The sequence below is a fragment of the Acomys minous genome (assembly GCF_964271855.1).
Source record: "Acomys minous genome assembly, chromosome: 3".
Lineage (NCBI taxonomy): Eukaryota > Metazoa > Chordata > Mammalia > Rodentia > Muridae > Acomys > Acomys minous.
In genome coordinates this window covers 17,906,460-17,918,042 of record NC_140485.1, presented here as the reverse complement: position 1 = coordinate 17,918,042, position 11,583 = coordinate 17,906,460, and the positions used below count along the sequence as shown (strand labels likewise).

General features: G+C 53.2%; 3 protein-coding genes across 7 annotated transcripts in view; all 3 read right to left on the bottom strand.

Annotated features, from left to right (window-relative positions):
* SPEF1 (sperm flagellar 1) overlaps positions 1–6,347 on the bottom strand; it is a 6,533-nt gene extending 186 nt beyond the window's left edge. Inside the window, exons 1-8 of one of the 5 annotated variants that reach the window (XM_084774577.1) lie at positions 3,375–6,347; positions 2,017–2,128; positions 1,396–1,552; positions 1,147–1,186; positions 980–1,037; positions 683–806; positions 467–570; positions 1–238 (exon numbers count right to left, since the gene is read on the bottom strand). The exon at positions 1–238 is cut by the window's left edge and continues 186 nt beyond it. In XM_084774577.1, the coding sequence (XP_084630703.1) occupies positions 34–238; positions 467–570; positions 683–806; positions 980–1,037; positions 1,147–1,186; positions 1,396–1,552; positions 2,017–2,128; positions 3,375–3,483 (909 nt within the window). In that variant the 5' untranslated portion in view covers positions 3,484–6,347 and the 3' untranslated portion in view covers positions 1–33. Of the gene's footprint in view, positions 571–682; positions 807–979; positions 1,038–1,146; positions 1,187–1,395; positions 1,553–2,016; positions 2,129–3,374 lie in introns of all 5 variants that reach the window. The other 4 variants (XM_084774578.1, XR_014777663.1, XM_084774579.1 and 1 more) reach the window with 4 other exon arrangements.
* Positions 6,344–8,864, bottom strand: CENPB (centromere protein B). Its single transcript, XM_084774576.1, has one exon. The coding sequence runs from the start codon at positions 8,673–8,675 to the stop codon at positions 6,867–6,869; it is 1,809 nt and encodes a 602-aa protein (XP_084630702.1). The 5' UTR covers positions 8,676–8,864; the 3' UTR covers positions 6,344–6,866.
* A 336-nt stretch (positions 8,865–9,200) lies between these two features.
* LOC311593361 (small ribosomal subunit protein uS2-like) lies at positions 9,201–10,270 on the bottom strand. Its single transcript, XM_084774581.1, has one exon. It carries the CDS (start codon positions 10,171–10,173, stop codon positions 9,286–9,288), a length of 888 nt encoding a protein of 295 aa, XP_084630707.1. The 5' UTR covers positions 10,174–10,270; the 3' UTR covers positions 9,201–9,285.
* Between the last annotated feature and the right edge of the window lie 1,313 nt (positions 10,271–11,583).

Sequence of the window (11,583 nt, the reverse complement as noted above, 5' to 3'; positions counted from 1 at the left end):
GGAGGAGCACTCAGCTTCCGGGGATAGCTTCTCTCATGTCCGAGGCCGTGGAGAATTAGCATGCATGGAGATGGGACTATCTTCTAAGCTGAGAAGGGAACTGCTTCTAGGGGTGTGGAGAGAGCCAGAGGACCGCCTTTCCAGGCCCAGCGCTGGGAGCCTCAAAGCGGACACGGGTTTGGAAGTCATGCCATGTGTTCGTACAGGTTTTCTGGGCTGTGGAAAGTGATCCTTTCTCCTGGCCCAGATGGAATGTAAGGAAGCGGATCATTCCTGGCCTCGGCTTGGAGCACCCCCACGTTTGCCCGAACCCTGCCTGGCGCCGCAGCTGCAGGGGGCGCTAGTGAGCAGCTCGCTCTACCCTCCCAATCCTGAGTCCGCACATGAGAGTGGGTGGGTGGGTCTTGGCGTCTGGGCTTTAGCAGGTACTAGGAAGGCCCGCGCGCGCAGCCCAGACACCGCTCACCGCTGCTTGCGCTCAGCTTGCTGGAGGCGCCGGGAGAGGTCATCGATGCGCACATTCTTGAGTTGGAGCAAGTGTTCCAGACGCTTCACTTTCATCTGCAGGACCTGGGTGGAGGCACAGAGACATCAAGCCCGAAGGCCTTGTTGTTGCCTTGCCAGTGCTTAGACCCTGCCGGCCTCAAGCTGACCCCTTAGGTTTCAGTGTCCCCCTCCTCACCTGCACTGTCTCTTGAGAGGCCAACAGCTCCTGCTCCTTTTCAGCGATCTGGAGGACGAAGCTCGGATCGCCCTGCAGGGCCTGGTTATACCCAGGGAGTCGGGTCGCCGGCGGCCGGCCCCCTCTGCATTGGGTAGCAGTTTAGCAGAAGCCTGGATGTCAGACCCTACCGTTCCCCTCTTGTACCCCTGGCCTTGTACTCTTCGCCTTCTCTCCACCTCCCTAACCCTCAGGGCACTGCCACACTCTGTGTGGGGAAGTTACCAAGCCTGGTGAGGTCAGAGCTCACAGCTTTACCTGAGCTGTTCTCCTCCCGGGGCTGGAGCACCGTCTCCTCTAGCCTTCTGGGACAAACCTAAGACAAAGCAAGCAAGTGGAGAAGTGACCTTGCTGTCTTAGAGGGACCCTAAAATCAAAGCGACACGGGGGAAGGGTTTCCTGAGGTAAGGGGAAAGCCACCGTACCCATATCCATGTAGACATTGCTATCCTGAGGAGCCAGCTCCTGAAAGAAGAGATGTGGTCTCTTACTAGCCTGAGCTCATCAATCTCCAAAAAGCCCTGTTTCCCTTCCGCATTACTGTAGGCCAGGTTCTCTTAGCTAGGCACCCCTGTCTTCCTGTTCATCGCCAAAGCAGGGCTCTCCACCGTCTGGGGAGCACCTACACCCACACACCCCGGTGTCCCCCAATCAGCAAGCTCAAGCTTTGCCACCTGTAAGGAGCCAGCAGCCAGCTTCTGGCGCCTCTGCCGCTCCTCCAGGCGTTGCCTCAGCGGAATGAGCACCAGCTCCACTACACCCGGAGAACACTGCGCAATCTTCCGCATCACATCGTCCGGGACAGAGAAGTTCAACTTGTTCAGCACCTTTCTACGGGGGTGAATACGAGAAAGGTGGATTGGGTCCTAGGGGAAATGGATCGAAAGCAATGGAAAAGAAGTAGACATAGCCCCCAGGGGACTGGAAGGCCAGAAGTCTGAAGCCCTCTGCTTGAGTGTACTTGATTTTGTTTCTAAACAGATTCTGCCATGTCTCCCCTTTCCCCAGCAGTCCCAGCCTGCCTGTCAAGACCTTAGGAGGTCGTTGTTGTTGTTGTTTTGCTTTTTCGCCCTGTTTAGCATTGCTAGGGATCAACCCAGGGATGGGTGTGCGTGCGTGCGTGTGTGTGTGTGTGTGTGTGTGTGTGTGTGTGTGTGTGTGTGTATTCCCAGGCAAGCATTCTATACTTAGCCACATCCCCAGCCAGGGTCATAGGAAGTTAAGTCTGTAGCAGCCCTTCCTGGGAAGTGGGCAAGGGCTGCGGACTTCACCTCTGCCCCCAGGGATTGTTCTACCTGTTCAGGTGACCCCAGTTGCTGAGCTTCTGCTGGAGAGAGTTGGCAGGGACATAGTTGTGCATCTCCACCATCTTGGGGAAGTAAAACTTGATAAGCTCTGCAACCAGGACTGAGGGAATGGGGTTGGGGACAGGTATGAAAGGCAGGAGCATGGGTCAGGGAGGACGGGGAGAGAGATACAGAAAAGGGAAGGTTGATAGAAAGGAGACAAGGGAAGCCAGATCAATGGTCAGGTCAAGAGGCTCCATCTCTCAGAGAAACAGCATCTCCCTCATTAACTCAGAGCACAGAAGAACTGAGAGTCTGCAGCCTTATCCCTAGAAATTCACACAGACATATGAACACCACACACACACACACACACACACACACACACACACACACACAGAAAGACAAGGTCCTTCCACAGGCTGGAGGTATAGCTTAGTCGGTAGCTTGCTTGCATAGCATATACAAAGCCCTGCACTCAATCCCCAGAACCATATAAACAGGCCGAGGTGGCACATGGCTGTAACCCCACCACACAGGAGGCAGGAACATAGTGAGTTCTGGGCTACACAGCAACTGTGTGTCTCAGAAATGTCCCTCTACAGATGTATGTAGGGCAGAATGTACAGACACATAAAACAGATAAATGCCAGGCACACATGGGTGCACATATAACACACACACAAACATAGAAATCACGTGGACACATAGCCTCCTCAGTTATGTACATAGAAATGAAGACATTCTGCCTACAATACTGCATTTCTTAAATACAGGAGCCTTTCCTGAAAAACGCAAAGCAAACTAAAACAAACACACAATCACAAAGAAACACATATGTATTCAGGACAGAATTTGGAAATATGAAAGAACACAGGCTAGGAATGTAGCTCCATTAGCTGGTAGCGTGCTCACCGCGCGTTCACAGTGCCCTAGGCTGGACTCCCTAGCACCACATTAAAAACAAACAACAGGAATGGTGGCACACGCCTGTAATCTCAGAATTTGGGAGGCCAAGGCAGGAATGCAGTAGAGGTAGGAAAGTCAAAAGGTAAGCCTCACAATTTAAAAACAAAAACAAAAAAACTGACAAGACAGGCTGCAGAACACAGCAGTGTGAGCAAGCGTAGGTCCACAAACACATATCCAGACACACAGACACACTCCATGTACACAAGATAGAATGGGCATACATTGCTCACACACAAATAGGAGAAATCTGCTAAGTGCACACTTCCACAATCGAAGTCCCAAATACAAACCCCACCCCTGCCCCACTCTACGTACACACATAACAAAAACGATGGCACATGCACAAATCCGTTACACATGCATAAAGACATTTAAAAACACACAACAACGCACACCTCCGTCACTGAAGTCCCGGGAAAGGTTTCTCTTGGGTCGGGACAGAGGGATGTTGTCTACCCACAGGTACAGCTGGTGCAGAGCCTCCTCATCCACGCTGCTTGCCATTGGTTCCAGGGCAAGGCCTCACCGTTCCCGGCAGCGCCCAACGCCAGCCCCAGGACCCTTCAAGTGTCTCCTCTCCCTACTGAGAGCTTTCAGATCTACGTTTAAGTCCCTACTCGACACTGACTCAAATGCCACCTGGGAGCAGCCATATTGTTTTCAGAAACCATAGCAACTGTCGCTACTTGCCTGGAAACAGAGACTTCTGGGAGTTGTAGTTTTCCCATGTTAACTTTCCCTTCGCGGGGACCTCAGCTTTGAAAAGGCAGTTAGCTGTACTTATCTTCCTTTCTTCCCAAGAAGGCATTGCCCATCTACCCACACCCCTTGCTGATCAATCACTGACCCATTCTGTGCTTTGCCAAAATCAACTATGTTCCCAGAACCCATTCCCCTTCTGTGCCACTTAATTGTCTGTTCTAAAGGAAGAGGCATCACCATGCCAGTCAGCGTTGTGTGTGTCGGGGCGGGCATTGGGGGAGTTGGGGGATGGGGGGAAGGGGAGAGGGCGCTAGTGGGTGGGCAGCGCTCTGCTAATCTGGCACCTACCGAGGCTGTGTGATATACTGTCTACTTTGAAATTATTTTATTTTTGTATGTGTATGAGTGCTTTATCTGTGTACTACATGTATGCCTGGTGCTTGCAAAGGACAGGAATCCCCTGGAACTGGCGTTTATGATGGCTGTGAGCCACCATGTGGGTGCTGGGAACCAAACCTGCATCCTCTGGAAGTACAGCCAGTGATCTTAAACGCTAAATCATCTCCCTTGCCCCTGATAAGCTGTTCAATATGTCCCTCCCCAAAGCTCTGTGGGCTAGGGACATTGCCTTTTCCTCATCCCAACAATGTGTCCTACTGGGGCATTTAATGCATATGTAACCCAGACTCCCAGGGAGAGCAATTCCAGGCCATTTTCTTGGGCAAGGTCCTTGGCATTCATCTACTTGTCCCAATGGTGTACTTGGAAAGAAATTTACAAAATGGAAAAAAAAAAAGTGTAAGCATCCTGTATTTGTATGGGTTTGGGGGATTGTTAAGTTGGCTGTACACATGAAAAAGCAAGAGCTACCCGAGACACGGTCACACAGTCACACCCCTCAGCTCCCTTTAAAGGGCGATTCAACCACGGATTGGAAATTGATTTCTGTGACCAGGGGGCTTAGGAACATAGGTCCCTCCTTAGTGAAGGAATACAAAGTACTAAAGGGATACTTGTAGAGCCTGTCCGAGGCTCACGACATGGCACTGGGCACATTACTGAACCTCTCTGCCTGTTTGTCATGGTTTTTGTTAACTCAGATCTCAGTGTTTTTAAGGCCTAGCACAAAAAGGAGCTGGTGTTAAGCACAGTGAAAGGGGTTCTTGCTGGCAGTGAACAGAGAGATGAAAGAGGTTTGCCTCAGTGCTTGATAAAGGACCTGTACTGTTCAGAGACAGCTGCAGAAAAGGCCAGTGCTCCCTCCTACTTATTCCAGAACAGGCACAATGGGTAGGAAACACTTTCTGGTCCTCTCCTCCAGAGTTCCAACTAAAGGAACCAGTGATGTCAAAAAGAACCCCAACTCCTCTGTGTGACTTTGTTCCAAACTTTGAAGGGACAAACGTGGCTCAGCAGTGATGCACTTGCCTAGGCTGGTATAGGCCCTCAGTTCGTCCTTACCTTGATGCAAATAAAAACAAACTTGTGTTAAACAACAAAAACAGATTTTCAAGGCTTGGAAGTGTTGCCCTAGTGTCAGAAACATAAAAAGCCCAAGCCTTTCTGGCCTACACTTGGGGCAAACAAGGCACAAAGGATGACTTAGATGTCCCCTACCACCTTATGTTCCAGAGAACTTGGTAGCTAGGGTTATGTCAGGGATTGGGAAGTTACCAGAGGTAATATGCCAGCCCTAAGCAAGGTGGGAAAACCGGTTTGGGACTGAGTTACCTACCCTGCTCAGGCCTTGCCTTGGCTGGAACCTGAGGGCCTCAGTAAGGGAGAGGCGTGAAGGGAGGGGCTGGGCACTGAAAGAAGGGCATGCCCTCACCTTTGGACTAGAGTCGGGTGGGGTAGGAGGAGTGGCCTTGCACAAAGAGCTACCAATTCATGAGGCTGCAATCTGTTTCCCAGTAACTTCACCTTCCTCCTGTCACTGTCCTGTGGCTAATGGGCTTGAAAATGCCAATCACTTGAAAGGCCTGAAGAATACCCTCTTAAGATAAAACAAGGGTGCCTGGTATGGCCCTCCAACTCCAACCTGGCCCACAGCCATCCCAAAGCTTTTCTCACTCCTACAAGGACTTTAACTAGCTCTGGTGGGCTCAGTCATCAGGGGCATACCGCCTTTATCCACCTGGCTCCCTCTCTCCCGTCCCACCCCAATGACCTAACCTTCTTACTAACATCAACGATTAAGGCTAAGGTTCCTTGACTCTATCAAAAGATATAACTAACACTAAAGAGCCTCCCTCCCCAGAATTCTGTAACGTTTAGATGTGGGTGTCACTGCCTGTCACTCGCCCCAGTCATGGCCATCTGCTCAAACCTTGCTTCCACATCCCAAAAGAACTACAGCAAGGACCAAGGGGAATCTAGAAGGGATGTGTCCCCCAAGACAGACGCAAGCCCAGACCATGAAGGATGCATCCTTGGCTGTTAAAACAGTCACTCCCACAAAAGGGGAGTGGACAGATTTATTGAATTCAAACTGGGAAGGGAGCACCTGGATGGCTGGACGCTGGGCCCAGCCCCAGGCCCCTCTGCCCAGGCTGGGGGCCTGCAGAGGATGAGGCACAAGGCCTGCAGCTGCCCAGACTGGAGGTGCCTGCTGTCACTCCCCTGGACGGCCTCTTGGAAACCTCCAAGCTGGAAAGAAAACCAAGGGCCAAAGACTGAGCCAGAGAAAGGGATCTGGGGAGGAGGAAAGCAGGCAGAGGCAGGCTCAGGAGCCTGCCATAAGTTACACTGTGCTTCTTTAGGCAGCCTAGAGATGTGGGGGGAAGGGGTGCAAGTTTTGTGGGGGCCTAGGTTAGGCCTTCCTCTGAAGCCCTTTCCAGAATGGCTTTGGGATTTCCCTCCCGCCAAAGACCTGGGTTGGGTGGCAGGGGGAGAGGCACTGTCTGGCCAAGAGCTTCCAGGACTCATCCCTGGCCTGCTGCTGTGGTCTAGCCCCCTGATGGCATGGTGTGGTAGCACCGGACAGCTCCCCACCCACCCAATGCCCTGAGCCCAGGGACAGATGGGAAGGGAAGAGGATTCTGAGAAAGAAGCAATAGCAGTGAGGCGGACCTCAGCCCCTGGGCCTGTCTCAGAGCCGAGGCTCCTCCAGCCACTGCCCAGAGGTCTCTGCCTTGAGCAGGTGCTGCCCATCTGGGCTGGAGCACACAGCTATGTCCAGCAGCTCAGCTTTGATGTCCAAGACCCCGAACTCCCGCCTGCCTGGCGTGGTTCTTCCTAGTCACATGGACCAGATCATGTTCCAAATGAAGGATGTGACTTTGCACTCGGTCATCAATGGGAAAGGAGGTCAGGTACCTCTTGACCATGGCAAAGTAGGCCATGGCCTCCCCAAAGCTGGGTACAGGGACCTCATCACCATCTTCATCATCCTCATCATCATCCTCATCTTCTTCATCCTCCTCTTCATCTTCTTCATCACTGTCTGAGTCAGAGTCTTCCCCACCTTCCAGGAAATGGAGGGTGGGGCACTGGGCATCTTCCTGGACACTGTAACCCCCAAACCCACCACTGGCCTCCACTACTCCCTGGGCCCAGTCTTCAGCCTCTAAACCCTCAGAGGAGCTTTCTTCCTCCTCCTCCTCCTCATCACTGTCATCAACCTCACCCTCCTCTTCTACCTCTTCTTCCTCTCCAACCTCCTCTCCTTCCCCTCCTTCTTCCTCCTCCCCTTCTTCCTCTTCCTCCTCCTCCTCTTCCCCTTCACCCTCCTCCTCCTCTTCTTCCTCCTCCTCCTCTTCCTCCTCCTCTTCCTCCTCCCCCTCACTCTTGAAGGAAGTGGTGATAGTGGCATTAAGGCCACCTCCAAAACCGGCCTCTCGAAAGCAAGTTGCTATGTCCGAGGGCTCCACAGCCTGCCATGCCGCAGCCACAAAGTGCAGAGCCTCCACTAGGCCCAGCTGCAAGCCTGAGGGATCCTGGCCCTCAAGTGCAGCCATGGCCTTAAGTAACATGGCCTGACGGTAGTGGCCCTTCACCTGTTGGACCACTCCTCGTTCCAATGGATGCACCGTGCCAGGAGGAAAAAAGGCCAGCTGCACGTGCCGCAGGCCCGAGGTGTCCAAGGACTGGGCAGCCAGACGACCGGCCAGCAAAAGGACTCGACGGGATTCTGCAGCCATTCGGGTGTCCAGCGCTTTCAAGTACTTAGCCAGGGCCTGGGTAGTGACTCCACCCTTAGAGTTGGCAGTGTAGTCGCAGGGCAGACCACCTTGGCCTGCACGGGGCTTGGCGGACTTGCCTGCCACCAAGGGAGGAAGCTTCTCGCTGCCATCAGCATTGGCACACAGCAAAACGCTAAGTCGCTGGGTGGCCTGGCGTCCGGGTCCATCACCTCCCCACAGCCCCGAGGCCTGGTCGGACAGAAAGTCGTACCACAGGCTGGTCTCGGTGGCACTGAACACGTCCTGCGAGGCGTAGCCCTCGGCCACCGACGGCGGCTGCTCCTCCCGAGTGCGCCAGCCGGGTGTACTCCCACCACTGCCCTCGGAGGGCACCGTGGCTGGGCCAGCAGGTGCCGCTGGGGCCCGGGAGGCAGAGCTTCGAGCTCGGGAACGGGTCACGCCGCTGCAGGCCACTACGCCGTGGCGCCTGCGGAAGCGATCCAGCCAGCCGTTAGAAGCAGTGAAATCGTCCATGCCCAGCTCCTCCGCTATCCTCAGTGCCTTCTCTTTCAGGATGATGCCCTTGACCGGCAGGCCGGCGGCCCGGATCTGCTGGAACCAAGCTATGAGAAGCCCCTCAAGCTTGTCGTATGGGGACAGCTTGTTGGTCTTGCGGCAGGTGGAGGCCACTCCGTACTTGCGCTCCGACGCCAGGATGGCGCGCTTGTTCTTCAGGATGGTGCTGAGCGTGGACGGCGGGATATTAAAGCGCCGCGCGATCTCGCCTTTGCGTAGGTCCGGGTTCTCCTCCACCTCCTGGATGATCCTTGACTTCTCCCGGAACGTCAGCTGCCGCCGCTTGGGGCCCATCCCGGCGCGCCCTCCGCCCCGGGGCCCGGCACCGCCGTCGCCGCCCCGGGGCGGGGGGCCCGGGCCCGCGGCGGGGGGCACCCGGCGGCCTCTCCGCGCGCCCCGCCCGAGACAAAGCGGCTCGCGGGGCGGCGGCCGGCGGTGGCGAGCGGCGCGGGCGGCGCGGGCAGCAGGACGTGCCCAGCGGGGAGCGCGGAACGGCGCGGGGCGGAGCGCGCGCGGGATCTCGCGGGAAGCGCGGGGACGCCGGGCACCGCCTCCCCGACCCCGCGACGCTGCCGGGACCCGCCACCGGGGGCGCTGAGGTCCGGACCGTGTACCTCGGCCACGCGAGGGAAAGGTTATCTGCGGAGACAAAATGCACTCAGCCACCTGGACCGATGCACAGCGATGTTTTGATGCTCTCCCTTCTGTTCTTTCCTCCAGGGGCAGCCAGCTGTCGTCAGGCTGCTTATACTGCGTTTTAACCAGCTGGAGTCAAGGAATTAGGATTTTTACTATGTGTAAATGCCACTTCCCGTGTGCTTCTTCTTCTTCTTTTTTTTTTTCAACTTTTAGAGACTTTATTTTCCTTCCATTTCTCCCTTTGCTCAGGTGTCTGCAGTGCAACTCAGGACCACTCAGTGGTGGCTCCAACCCACTCAGTGGCCTGCGCAGTGGGAGCGGCTGACCAGTCCTCAGTGGTTGGCTGGGAGCTCCAGTCCTCAGTAGGGAACTGCTGGATGGGTACGGAGGGCACCTGCACACCCTCAACCCAGTCGGCCACCTCTGGCTGCACAGCGGTGAACTCAGGAGCTGGTGCAGTCCATTCTCCCTGGAATTCCTCCTTGGTCACAGCCTTCTCAGCAGCAGCCTGTTCCTCCTTCTCAATCTCCTCTGAGTCTCTGTAGAAGTAAAGATCAAGCATCACCTCCCATGGGTGCTCACGGGAGATAGTGCCACGCATGCGGAGTACTTCCCGGGCCAGCATCCACCACATCAGACCCACTGAGTGAGCTCCCTTGTTGTTGCATGGGATGGCAATGTCCACATAGCGCAGAGGAGAATCCGTGTTGCACAGAGCGATGGTGGGCAGGTTGACATAAGAGGCCTCTGTGAGGGGCTGGTGGTCAGCCCTGGGGTCAGTCACCACTAGAAGCCGTGGCTCCCTGAAGGCTGCTTGGATCTGGTTGGTGAAGGTCCCAGGTGTGAAACGGCCTGCAATAGGAGTGGCTCCAGTGGCAGCAGCGAACTTCAGCACGGCTCGCTGGCCAGTGTTCCTGGAGGAGATGACGCTGACATCAGCAGGGTTCTCAATGGCAACAATAGCACGAGCTGCAAGCAGCAGCTTCTCCCAGGTCCTCTTCAGATTTATGATGTAGATACCATCACTCTTCCTTTTGTAGATGTACTGCTCCATCTGAAAGTCAAGGTTGGTGCCACCTAAGTGGGTTCCCGCGGCAAGGAATTTGAGGACATCCTCCTCCTTCATCTGCAGGACATCAAGGGCTCCGGACATTGTGTAAGCTTCCCTTTAAGTTACGACGGGAATCGAGAACAACGCCGTATGGACCCGTCCCTGGGCAGCGTGGAAAGGCCAGTGTGCTTCTTTTTAAATAGTTGTCTTTATGTATGTGTATGTCTTCCTGTGCGTGTGTGCACCTACATGCAGATGCCCGAGAAGACCCGAAGAGGGCATCGGAATGGGGTTATAGGTAGTTATGAGTTGCAAGTCTGGGAACTAAACTTTGGTTCTCTGTGAGAGGAGCCAGTGTTCTTAAAGTGCTGCCCCTTCGCCCCAGACATCAAATTTGCACTTTACTGGTGTGTATTGTTCCAAATGTGAGAAAGCCAATCTATGTTACACATTTAGGTTACTGTGTATTGTTCCAAATGTGAGAAAGCCAGTCTATGTTACACATTTAGGTTATTGTAAAGACAATTTGGCATTTAAATCCATTTGATGGTGAGATATATATACATATACGTATGTGTGTGCATATATACATATATACGTGTATGTATTTGTATATATATATACACATTTATGTATATATGTATATATACATATATACGTGTATGTATGTGTATATATATACACATTTATGTATATGTAAATAAAATCAACCCAGCCAGGTGTAGTGACACACACCTTTATTCCCAGCACTCTGGAGATAGAAGCAGGTGGATCTCTGTAAGTTTGAGGCCAACTAGTTATACGCAAAATTCTGCCTTGAAAAGCCAAACCAAACAAAATCCAGTAATTCACAACCCATAAACACTGGTAACATCTGAGTGTCACTCATTTTTTCCATGCACGTAGCCATAACTACAACTACAGATATATGTGTGTGCATATACATGTATGCAAATAAATCTTAAGGCTTCCTCCCGCAGTACCAAGCATATGAAAGTGATGAGCCACACTGCACATTGTAGTGTTTTGCTTGCCTGGTTTTTGTTTTATGTTTTGTTTTGTTTGAGCAGAGTCTCACTATGTAGCCTTGGCTGGCTTGGAACATTACTCAGACCAATTTGGTCTCAAACTCAGGGAAATTCACCTGCCTTTGCCTCCCTAGTGCTGGGTCTTGAGGCGTGTACCACCACACCAGACAACCCAAGAAACACACATGCACACACAGAACCCTACAAAAACAAAGCTCAAAATAAACAAGCAAAAGACCAGTAAGACAAAAAGGGAGGGGGAGAGAAAAGGGGGAAATGCCCAAACAAAGCAAAAGGAAACAGAAAGTCTACAAAAATACCACTGAGTTCATTTTGTGTTGGCCGACTACTCCTAGCCATAGGATCTGCCCTTGATTGTGACTGATACACCCAATGACACTCCATAGGAGAAAATTTATTTTCCCTTTGTTAGTGGGTATCAATTGCAGGTAGCTTCTTGGTTTGGGGTGGGGCCCTGTGTCTA